General features: G+C 37.2%; 1 protein-coding gene across 21 annotated transcripts in view; it reads left to right on the plus strand.

Moving 5' to 3' along the window:
• The window catches only part of C2CD3 (C2 domain containing 3 centriole elongation regulator), a 133813-nt gene that overhangs the window by 16320 nt on the left and 104699 nt on the right, over positions 1 to 12794 (plus strand). For 14 of the 21 annotated variants that reach the window (XR_011541545.1, XR_011541546.1, XR_011541547.1 and 11 more), the window contains 4 exons: positions 2948 to 3171; positions 3754 to 3998; positions 9659 to 9791; positions 10258 to 10386. Coding sequence is in view for 16 of the 21 variants with exons in the window: in XM_070625819.1 (XP_070481920.1) it covers positions 2948 to 3171; positions 3754 to 3998; positions 9659 to 9791; positions 10258 to 10386 (731 nt within the window). In the remaining 5 variants the exon portion in view is untranslated. The remainder of the gene's footprint in view (positions 1 to 2947; positions 3172 to 3753; positions 3999 to 9658; positions 9792 to 10257; positions 10387 to 12794) is intronic. The other 7 variants (XR_011541548.1, XM_070625824.1, XM_070625826.1 and 4 more) reach the window with 1 other exon arrangement.

The raw sequence follows: 12794 nt of genomic DNA on the forward strand, positions 1-12794 counted from the left end.
TTTGGGGTGATGGAAGTGTTTTATATCTTGATTATGGTGGTGGTTACTTGCATCTATACGTAGGTTAAAATTCATAGACATGTACACATACAAAAATGTCCATTTTACTGTAAGAAAATAAAAATTTCAAAAAGTAGCAGATCAAGTGTAATGATAAATAGTATTTGTCACTTGCTTCATGTTGGGACATGGCTGGGGACTTTGCAAACTAGAACACATGCCCTGACTAAAGCCTCTAGTCTACTCCAGCTAATTTTTGCCACATTGGCATAGGACCCAGCATTGCTGGATCTTCTGATTTTCCAAGAGAAGCCAGAAATCCAAAATTTTACATAAAATCTGATTTTTTAAAACATTGTTAAATAATTTAAAAATTTTTTAAATTCTGTGTTGACCGGCATAAGTCTGAAAAATAGACATACTAATATGCTCTCTCTGATACTGATAGATATTATAGATATAGTAGATCATTTTGGGCAGCTTAGTGCTAAGGAGATCCTGGAGTCATTGAGAGAAGACTGATAAGAGTCCTGATAAGGTTGTAAGGTTGTTCTATTATGAATTTGAGAATTATATGGTATATTCATGGTATTTGTGGGATGGCACGGGCTTCAGAAGAGATGTGATGTATTTAGGGCATAGAATGATGGTCTGGAGATGGCACCAGAAAGAAGTAAGTCAACTTCCTTTTTCCTGGCTAGTGAAAGAAGTTGTTTCCATTGGAGAAGACTTGGGGAAATGGGGACATTTTAAGAAAGATGTTCAGTTAACGTAGTAAGGTAATTAGTGTAAAATAGGAGTTCTACAGGGTTCAGTGAAGGGGTCGGCAGAGAAGTGAGCACAAGAGTGAACCATGATTGGGGAGGAGTGTGATAGAGGTGGATAGGAATGACAATCTGGGAGGTGAATGCAGGTGTATATTTGGTACATTCTATGGAAGCAGAGGAGTTAGGAGTGGAAATCCCTTGGACTGGTAGGAATTGCTGGAACAGTGTTCTATTTTATACCTCCAAAGCTTGATTCATGCTCTTCCTTCTGCCTGGAATGTTAGCTTAACCTCCCTCAGACTTATCTTTCTTCATTCATATTTAAGATTCTAATCTCAGATGTGTATATTTCACTCCTAGAAACCATCCCTGGCACTTCTTCCTCACCTGTTCCCCAAGTTCAGACTCCTCTTTAGTATTCCCATAACACCTAGTACACATCCTTATCTCAGAACTCAGCATTTTATATTAAAATTACTTCTTTTAAAGTTCTCCTATAAGATACTGTGATCCTCTGGGTCAGGTTCCATGTTTTACTCATCTCTTTGCGTCAGGCTGGAAGCACAGAGCCTGACACCTAGCTAGTATCAACGAATATTTGTTAAATGAACAGAGGAGTTAGGCCAGCACCTGTGTTTTGATTGTAAGATGGGTGTGGCAGGGACCTGGACTTTTTCTTTCTTCAAGGGCTGCTGGTAGTGTAGGCCTATGAGTTATTTTGCGACTGGTTCAGATCTGCTTAGGGATAAAGTAAAATTCAGTGGCCAGCCAGCAGGTCACTGTTAAGGCCAGGGACATAGCCTTTGTTCTTTGTGTCTCTTTTGTTTCCAGAATACGGTGGCAGTCTTTCTGGCAAGTGATAAATGGCAAGGGAACACTTTCTGACATTTACATTTGCGCAGCCAGGATTTTATGTGATGCTATTGCAGTGATCACTGCACAAGGTATTTATCCCACTGCATTCCTGTCGTTTGTCTTTGTAGAAAATCTTGACGATGAATAGATTTAAAAGACTTTATGTTACCTGATTCAAGAACAAAATTCTCTTCATCAAGACCCAACTGTGTTTTATTGAGTCTATGCCTTGGCAGTTTCTCTTCACAAATTATTCCATTGACCTTCCCAGAGACATCTTAAAACATCTAACTGCAGTCTTTTATTTTTGTGTTAGGCCATTCATCATTCTTTGACTCGCTTTGGCTGCTTAAACAATTCCTTCTGCTTTCTCTGTCATTGTAACTGAACTTTCAACACCATTGTTCTTTTTTCGAGTATATTCTTCGATTTCTTCTCTGAAGTTTTGCTTTAGGCTCTTGTTTTATTTTTTATTCCTCCATTATGCTTTTCAGAGGACTGGAGAGCCTTTTAATAGAGAACCTGAACTCACATGAATGAGATGATAAACGAAACTTCAAGTGATTACCTTCTTAGCATTCCTCATCTTCACCCTGCCTCATCCCCAGCATAGAACTCTAGGGCCTTACTTTTCTCAAATAACTAACAATTAGAATGCAGAAGGTGCCGTGTCATTCTTTCATTCACCAGACCATTAGGCATTATTAGGCATACTAGACTTGTACACTAAGTATGTTCTATGCTAATTAGTCTACAGAAAAATGGGTAAGACAGTCCATGCCTTGAAGGAATTCATAATCTAATCTGGATGATAAACTAAAAGTTAAAAATACCTCCTATAAGCCTCTGCTTTTTTTTTTTAATCTTCAAATTAGGGTAATATACTCTTCTGACAGAGTTAAATCATTACATGAACTTCTGTGTGGGGAACTTAGCACAGCTTCTGGTCTGTAGTAAAGTGTTCAATAAATGGAAGTTAAATTGATAGATAGATAGTAAGTAGAAGCATGAAGACAGGAGTGGACATGACATCTTTACCTGGACACAAAAAGTTTTCACAGAGGAAGTAATACTGGAAGAAATCGCATATACAAAAGCATTAAGGGAATGAAATATAAAGTACATTTGCAGAACCCTAAGTAATTGATTTATGTAGGAGAGAGAGATGGAGGAGGAAAGCACAGTGAGAGATGAGTCTTATGAGGTAGGCAGGAATTTGAACTTGATCCTGTAAGGAATAGGGGCCATTAATTTATATTAAGCAGGGAGCCTTAAAATTAATCAGTGCTAAAGAAAATTTCTGATATAGTACATGTCTATTTCAGGTCTCACTTGCCCTGGAGCCTCTGTCAGAAACTTATGACAGCTACAATCCTCTTCCTACCACTGACATGACAGAAAATGTGCTTTCATCTGAGCAGGGATTCAAAGAATGTACTGAACCCAGCAATACCCAGTTTCTGATTCCTTCAAGGCCTCATAGGCTACCTACCACCAAAATTGATGGAAAAGAATTAGCAGCCAACAGTAGCAGATCAACTACTCCAAGGTAATTACTACACGTAGTACCAGTCAGTCTGTCAGCTAACTCCCTCTGTATTCGTAATTTCTGTCTTTCATCTGTGGTTGATAAAAGACTAAAGGTAGTCATTCATTCAGCAAATAAGTGATAAGTACTCACTGTGATCCTTATTTAGTACCAGGTGCTGGGCACTGAAATTAATAAGACACAATTCCTGGTTTTAAAGACTGCTCACAATCTAGTGGGAAGGCCAACGTACAGAAAAGTATGACTAAATCATAGACAGATGCCGTGATAGATCTCCATGAGGGAAAAGAGGAAAAAGGCAGTATGTCTTGAAACAGAAATAGATTTTGATTTTAAATAATTATGAAGCATTTGCTTTGTGTCAGGCTCAGCACTGAGCTCTTTCATTGTCTCACTTTAGCTACAACTGTACAACAGTAGGTAAAGCATCTATTATTTATTTCATTTGAGAGATGAAAAACAGATTTACAAAGTCTAAGGCTACACTGCTATAAACCACTGATCCACTTTCTGTCTCTGACAAAATGGAATTTTACCATAATGGATAACATACTGCTGAAGTTCTCCTTTATTTTAAAACAGGGGAAAGGACCACTTGTACTTTGCAGAGAACTCTGATACAATAAAGGACTCTTTCTTTGGACTACATCATCTTAAATCAGGACAGAGTTTAGAGTCTATGACTGTGAAAGGCAAAGCCCCACAGAAGCAGATGTCCCTTCTCAACAGTTCTGAATTCCAGCCTCAAATTAGGACAGTTGCCAAGAGTCGCAGTGACTCATGCATTCTTTCTTCAAACAACCCCCCTACCAAGGATCTTCTTTCAGGTTTGTATTTATTTGTGAACTGAGACTAAGTTATATTTATTGGGATTACTCTGCTCGTTAGCCAGCCTACAAAGAGAACCAAGATTTCTGTTTGAACTAAATAGCCAAATAAAAGTGAGTAATCCTACTGGCGTCCAGAAACTCTCACCAGTTAAAAGCAGCTCTATTAAACCACCGCGTTACCTCCAAATAATTACTAGGTGCTTATAATTGTAGGTTTAAGGAAGGAAACATTTAAAATGGACCTGGATATGGTGAGAAAGCCTTTGTCATAGAAAAATATTAGTCCTTATTTTTTCCCAAATAATTCAAGGCAAGGAAGGTTTTTGTCTCAGCAGCAGCATTTACTTGTACCACTGTGCAGAGGCTACTACCAAATCCATTTCACATTCTGAAAACTTCTGGTCTCAGTGGGAACATTCAGTGCACAGCAACTTCTGATCTTAAGCCTGGAAATTAAATATGACTCGCAGCCAACCAAAAGTAAAAAGGAGTCAGTTAACCTCTGTAAGGACTTAGACTGAAATAAAAAAGCAAATAGGTGCTGGATTGGATCACCTCATGTTAGGGAGTGGTATTATAAAAGTGATAGAGGTGTGCCTCACATTACACGGTAATGGTTAGCCGTGCATCTCTGTGAGATCAAGAACATGACAGGAATTTGTATCCACCCTCACAAGTAAAATTTCCAGAGTAGACTATCTGCAGTATTAGTAGAAAAGTCTTCTAAATAACTATTTGGGTATGTAATTGGTGAGGATTATTATTAATGAAGAAAGACATCTGTTCATGTTTTTTTGACTGAGATCTCTATAATCCCCTATTTTTAAAAATATACTCTGATTATAATCTATTAATTTTAATCTTTAATGCATCCCTAGGCTACATTTACAAGAAAGAAAATTGTCCCTCTATACTCAGCACTTGGAATATTTTGTGTAGACCTGGGCACCAGACTTTAACAAGGAGATTTGTTCCCTCATTAAGCAATTATTTATTTAGCACCTGTCAGATGTCTGGCACTCTTCTAGGTGTCAGGGATACAGCGGTTTAAACTTTTTTAAAAAGACAGAAACTCCTGCCTTATGGATTTTATATTCTAGATGGAAAGACCAGTAATAAACTAGATAAGTAAATATGTAGTGTTAGATGGTAATAATGGCAATGGGAAAAAATGAAGCAAGGAACGTGAGAGGAGAGGATGTTAGCTTTACATAGGTTGGCAAAGGAAGACCTCGTTAAGGGGGTAACATTAGAGTAAAGATCTAAAGAAGATGAGTTCCTTCTGAGGAGAGTAACTAGGCTGGTGAAGGGACCACTAAGAGATATTTAGCCTCGAGAAAACAGCTGCCATGTATTGAGTATTCATTATATGCTAAGTGCTATGTCAAGTGCCTTATACACATAATCTTACAAAAACCAAGTGAGGTAGGGACTGTTATCCCTGTTTTAAAATGAAGACACAGGCTCAGAGTTAGGGAGCTCCTGCTCTATCAAAGAGGGCAGCTGCTCCTCAGCTCCAGTTCGTTATTGTCTTAGCGTCTAAGGCAAAGTCCTCTGCTTCATCCTGCATAGATTCATTGTTTACCTAGGCCTGCTTTTATTTTTAAATCAAGACTATGCTGGCCAACTGTTCAAGCCAAACAAAATATGCCAGGTACAACCCATACGCCCCCTCTTCTATAAGAATTACTGGGATCAGTGGATTTAAAGATAAAACAACAGATTGTGACTCAGTCTGAGTTAATAGTGTGACCTGTGCAAACATGGGAAAATATAGCTTCCAGAAGCAGTGAATGGTCAAGCACAATTGGATAACCTTCTGATGAGACTTACAGATTGGATGAAATCATCAAGTAGACAGATAGGATCTTTAAAGTTCCCTTCCAACCACAAGATTTTGGAAGACTAGGATTAAGTGGGTTACTTTAGTAAATAGTTCTAGAGCTGAGGACATGGGAGGGATATAACAAATAATAAACTTAATTATCTTCTTGGTCTTCATTGTACTGACATCATATCAGGAAAGGGGGTACAGAAGTGAATTAGTGAACCAGCTAGTATTTATGAAACACTAACTACACATCCTGCTTGTAAGAGTTGGGGTTTTGGGGGCCAGCCTGGTGGCGCAGCAGTTAAGTGCGCACATTCCGCTTCAGCAGCCTGGGGTTCACCCAGGTGCGGACATGGCACTGCTTGGCAAGCCATGCTGTGGTAGGCATCCCACATATAAAGTAGAGGAAGATGGGCACGGATGTTAGCTCAAGGCCAGCCTTCCTCAGCGAAAAGAGGAGGATTGGTGGCAGATGTTAGCTCAGGGCTAACCTTCCTCAAAAAAACAAACAAAAGAGTTGGGGTTTAGAATAGATAGCAAGGAGTCAGAACAAAAACCAGAAGCTGTATACCTCCTTGTGTTTAGCAGAGGCTGTGCCCTCCGCTAGAAAATAAACAAGGGAAACATTTGTCCTGAACTCACCTAAGTGCCTTTCCTTTGTGTTCAGGAAATTATTATTGAGTTGAGGTACAGAAAGATGCCTTATACTGTACGTACCAGCTTCCTCTTGAGAAGGGGAAATAAATGGTTTTGTTGCCATGCATTAGAGTTTAGAAAACCTTTTCTAAGAATGGCTGTTCCAACAACGAAACCACTTAGAGACCAATGAATGGACCACCTGTGCTCAGATTTGTCCTACTTGTTCCTCTCAATGTTTATTTCCTTTTTAAAACCTGCTTTTGGAAACTATCTTTAGTACCTATTCCCATTCAGATGTAAATAATTGATTAAATCACTCTTAAAATACTACCATTCCCAAAGGAATTTTTATTTAACAGGAATGAAAATTTTAAGCTCATTTCAATTTAGCAAGTATCTTTCGAGTGGCTCTTTTGTGCTAGTCATTGTTTTGAGTATTGGGGTTACAATGATAAATAAGATACAGCCCCTGACCTTAAGAAATGGAAACAGACTCTAAAGCAGATACAGTACAATTGTGTGTGATATATGCCACAGTGGAAATATTTGTTAAAACATTTTCTCAAACACCTGATGTATATACCAGGCCGTATGCCCAGGCACCAAGGATACAAAGACCGGCAAGAGCCAGTCCCTAGTCTTGAAGTTGATTGGGTGAGATAGACAATTATAACACTGCATGATAAATTCTGTTATGGAATTAAATACCTGGAACTTTGAGAGCACAAAGGAAGTATTGTGTTTAAGGAATTGAAAATAGCTAGATATGGTTAGATCATCAAGTACCAAGGCTGTTCTCTCCCTAGAAGCATTTTGGGTATCAGTAGAATAATTGTTTTTCTACATGGCCCTGAAATGAAAGGAAGTTTATTATTGACACTGCTTGTCACTATTCATAAAGCATTTATTGAGTGTGCCTCCCTCATTAAGGAATTTTAAACTATGTTGAGTAAAACCAGTGCCAACTAGAAACTAAAAGGACAAGGGTTTCCTGTCACATAGCAAGTTTCTTTAACCAAATTTTCAATACTAGTAGACCATGTTTTCCTCACCCTTTCTTACTGAATAAAAAAGACAGCCATTTTCTGGCTAAATCCTAAAGAGATTTTTTTTTTTAATAAAAACAAAAATACATACAATGAATTCTGAATAGAATATTGTGCTGCCATTATTTACGTAGAAAAAAGTTAATGCATATTGTTAAATGAAAAAGCAGTTACAAAACCATATACATAATATACCATTTTTGCAAAAGAAAAAAATTCTGTAAAATACCAGTGTATGTATGCATAGATAAAAAGTTATAAGGAATATATCAAAATGTTAACAATCAGTATTCCTGGCTAGTGCCATGAGTGGGTATATTTGTTTTCTATTGCTGCATAACAAATTCCCACAAACTTAATGGCTTAAACTACAACACCTGTTTATTACTTCACAGTTCTGTCGATTGGAAGTCCAGCAAGTTATGGTTGAGTTTTCTGCTTAGGGTATCACAGGCTAAAATCAAGGTGTCAGCCAAACTAAATTCTCATCTGGAAGCTCTGGGGAGAAATTCGCTTTCAAGTTCTTTCTTGTTGACAGATTCAGTTCCTTGCAGTTGGAGGACTGAAGTCACATTTCCTTGCTGGCTGTCAGCCAGGGCACTCTCACCTCCTAGAGGCTGCCTGCATTTCTTGTCACATGGCCCCCTCCGTCTTCAAGACAGCAATGATACGTTAAATCTTTCTCATGCTTCAAAATCTCTGACTTCAAATCCTGCCAACTCCCCTTTTAAAAAGCTTGGGCCCACTAAGATAATCTATCTTAAGCTTGACTGATTTGGAACTGTAATTACATCTGCAAAATCCTTTCACATCAATACTTAGATGAGTATTTGAATCACTGGGAGAAAGTATGTGTACACTAGGGGCTGGGAATCTTGGAAGAGCTATCTTAGAATTCTGCCAACCATAATAGATGATCTTTATTTTCTTTTAGTTTAGTTGTGTTTTTCACATCATACACTGAACAGATGATATTTCAGTTTTCTTGGTCGTGGTGATTTTTTTTTTAGTTTTTAAGCTATATTTGATACTCTTTATACTAACAAATGCTAGATGTTTATGGAGCTATTTGGCTTGTTGTTTGTTTTTTTTCTTGGCCTGACCACCATGTCTTCTTTATTTTTAGAAGCTATAAAACTCTAGACTAAGAGACGCACTTGGTATCTAGTCTCATCTCTTAAGCAACTGTGGAACCTCAAGAAAATAATACTTTCCAGTGTTCCTTGGAATAATACCACTGGTCTTAAGCTTTTAAAGGAGGATCTAAGAGCTAAAGTAGGGTTCTATATAGTATAGTGGTTAAAATCATAGGATGTGGAGTCATCCTGATTATACAGCTGCTGAATGCATTACTTGGGCAAGTTACTTATCCTCTGTGCCTCAATTTTTTTCATCTGGAAAATGAAGGAAATAGTAATACCTATCTCAGGATTGTTGGAAGGATTAAATGAGTTCATATATATAATATACTTAGAGAAGTGCCCACCACGTGGTAAGGATTCAATAAATGTTATCTGCTGTAATTGCTATTGTTGTTGTTACTTAGGGATGGGGTAAATTTTACCTATCAGAAAGTCTGAAGATTTCATCCAGACTTTTGTGTTAACCTCCTGTGATCTTGGACAAGTCATGGAAATTTTTTGACATTCTTTTCTTCATCCATAAAAGTCTAAATTTAGGATAGATTATCACTATGGCTCCTAAAAGCTTAACTGATAAGGTTGTTGGTGTTTCTTGGATAGTAATGGCATTAAAACTGTTACACAGATAATAAGAGAATTCAATAAGGTACCTGGATACAAAAATAATATATAGACATTGCTAACCTTATTATGTACAAACACCATTTGGAAGAGTCAATGCGTGCGTAAAATGACTTCCACAAGGAGTTCAGTCTCTCTGGAATAGAGATTTAATTACCTGCTCTAATGCCAGCATCTAAAACAGTCCACATAACAGAAGCTCAGTAAGCATTTGTTATAAAGTTAACGTCCTCAAAGAATTCTCAAGCTAGTGGGGAAGGCAGATACAGAAGCCATTACAGTAGACTATGGTAAGTCCTATGATAGGAAAGGTGCTAAATATTGTAAGTATTTCTGTTGAATTTTAGATTTTCCATGTTCTGCTTTTGCCCTTTTCAGCTCTGTTAGAACAAGGCAATAAACTGCGTAATGCTATGGTGATTTCTGCAATGAAATCAAGCCCAGATACTAGCATGTTGTTGGACGAAGTTCATCCTTCTATGAAGGAAGATTTTCTTAGTGCATCAACACAGTAAGTTACAGGATATACATGAATCCCAACAGTTCATTTCTTAGTAGTTGTTAGCATGTGTTTTTTGTCAAGATATGGACTAAGTAATCTTATAAATGTTTGACAAATAATCCTTAATGTGGTGGAAAAGAAGCCTGAACTAGGAATTAAGATACTCAAAATCCAGACCTCACACTGGCGCTTGCTAAATATGTAAATGGCTAAGTTCTTTGCTCTCTCTGAACCAGCTTATATATAAAATGGGGATATTCTCTCCTCCCTCTATTACAGAAATGAAATGAGATTCTAATGTAGGAAAGGGTTTTGTAAATTGTGAAGTTTTATATATCTTTGAGGTAGTTAAGTCTAAAGTATGTTAAATTTTCCTTGTTGAACTATCTCTATGTACTATCTTTTAACTCAATTAATTCTGATTTAGATTTTCCCCATATGTTAGCCACTCAGAAAATATTTTTCCACACCTTAGAGTCAAAGCCTTCTCTAGGAATCAATTTACAGACCACCTTGAAGATTACCTCCACCCCCCAACTGAGAATACATTTGGGAAGCACGATACAAAAGCTGATACCAGAACCATACAGCTGCTTTTGGGCAGGTAAGAGCTCTTAACTAGCTTTCTTCCTTTTAAATTCTTCCTCCAATTCGTTGTATACATTGTTAACAGATTTATCTTCCTAAAGCAGTACTTCCTTAGAATAACCAAGTCATTCCCTTGGTTATTCATTGTATACTAAATAAAAAATCATTATCCATTGTCTCTTAAATAAAAATCCAATCTTTAGCCTTTTATTTGTGGCTTCACTTACAGAATGGTTTCCAATAAACCTTTCCATTCTTATCTCCGAGCTCTATCCCCAACAGCAGCATTAGCAGGGTATAATGAAAAGAGCATGGATTTTTAAACAGACATGAGTTGAAATTCAGGGTCTATCTCTTATTACCTATGTGACCTGCTCAGTTAGGCAGGAAAAAAATAAATAAAAGGAATCCAAATTGCATAAGAAGTAAAACTGTGTTCACAGATTGCATGATCTGTATGTAGAAAATCCTAAATAATCCACTAAAAAACTATAAGAATTAATAAACAAATTCAGGAAGATTGCAGGATACAAGATCAATATACAAAAATCATTTATATGTCTGTTTACTTACAATGAACAATCCAAAAATGAAATTAAGAAAATAATTCCATTTACGATAGAGTTGATAATAATAAAATGCTTAGGAATAAATTTAACAAAAGAAGTACAAAACATAAACCCTGAAAGCTGGAAAATGTTGTTCAAAGAAACTAAAGGAGATCTAAATAAATGGAAACAAATCCCATGTTTATGATTCACTGCAATCCCTATCAGTATTGCAGCTGACTTCTTTGTAGAAATTGATAAGCTGGTTCTAAAATTCCTATGAAATTGCAAGGGACCCAGAATAGCCAAAACAATCTTGAAAAAAAAGTAGGAGGATTTACACTTCCCTGTTTTAAAACTTCTTACAAAGCAGTAGTAATCAAGTCAGTTTGTTCCTGGCATAAAGATAGACATATAAATCAATGGAATAGAATTGATAGTCTAGAAATAAACCTATGTGTCTGTGGTCAACTGATATTCAACAAGGGAGTCAAGACCATTCAATGGGGAAAGAAGAATCTTTTCAACAAATGATGCTGGGACAACTGGCTAGCTACATGCAAAAGAAATGAAGTTGGACCCTTACCTCAACCTATATACAAAAATTAACTCAAAATGGATTAAATAGCTAAATGGAAGAGCTAAAACTATAAAACTCTTAGAACAAAACATAGAGATAAATCTTTATGATCTTGGATTTGAGAAGAGATTCTTAGATATGACACCAAAAGCAACAAAAAGAATTGGTAAGTTAGACTTAATTAAAGTTAAAAATGTTTGTGCCTCGGGGCCGGCCCGGTGGCGCAGCGGTTAAGTTTGCACGTTCTGCTTCTCGGCAGCCCGGGGTTCGCTGGTTCGGATCCCGGGTGCAGACATGGCACTGCTTGGCAGCCATGCTGTGGTAGGCGTCCCACGTATAAAACTAGAGGAAGATGAGCACGGATGTTAGCTCAGAGCCAGGCTTCCTCAGCGAAAAGAGGAGGACTGGCAGTAGTTAGCTGAGGGCTAATCTTCCTCCAAAAAAAAAAAAACAAAACAAAACAAAACAAAAAATGTTTGTGCCTCAAAGGACACTTTTAAGAAAGTGAAAGGATGACCACAGAATGAGAGAAAATATTTGCAAGTCTTATATCTGATAAAGGACTTATATCTAGAATATATAAGGAATTCGTACAGCTTAATAATTGAGAGACAAATAATTCAATTAAAAATGTAGGCAGAGCATCTAAATAGATATTTCTCCGAACAAGATGGTCAAGTAGCTAATATGCACATGAAAAGATGTCCACGCCATTAGTTATCAAGGAAATGCAAATCAGCTCCTCAATGAGACACCACTTTATACCCACTACGATGGCTAGAATTCTGAATTTTCAACTTCAAGTTCCATTCCCAATTAAACTATCAATTAAGTGTGAGGGTAGAGTAAAAACATTTTCATGCATCCAGGGTCTCAAAAGTTTAACTCTCCAGCACTATTCCTTAGGAAACCACACAAAGATGTCCTCTACCACAAAGAATATAAAGAGTAAGGCATGGAGTCCAAGAAGTAGGGGATATAATACAGAAGAAAGAGAGAAGGAGGTTTAGGGTCTGTGTTGTATTTAGAGAGCAAACACTCTATGGGAGCAGGGCAGGGCTTATTAGGGATATTTCTAAGGGGGAGGGAGTGGGTGGAGACTCATTTCTCCTGTGTTTGACCAAATGGAGAGGAAATTTTCAGTTTTCTTAGAGAGTTCAATAGTGAAATAGTAATAGGCATATAAAGAACTAAGTAAATGAAAATTAGGGCAGTTACTAAAAGAAGGAAAACTAGAAGTTGTATAAGAAAGTAATACATTACACTTGGCTCTGATGTAATATTAACACTGAAATT

This window comes from Equus przewalskii, chromosome 6 (genome assembly GCF_037783145.1).
Source record: "Equus przewalskii isolate Varuska chromosome 6, EquPr2, whole genome shotgun sequence".
NCBI classification, from domain to species: Eukaryota; Metazoa; Chordata; class Mammalia; order Perissodactyla; family Equidae; genus Equus; species Equus przewalskii.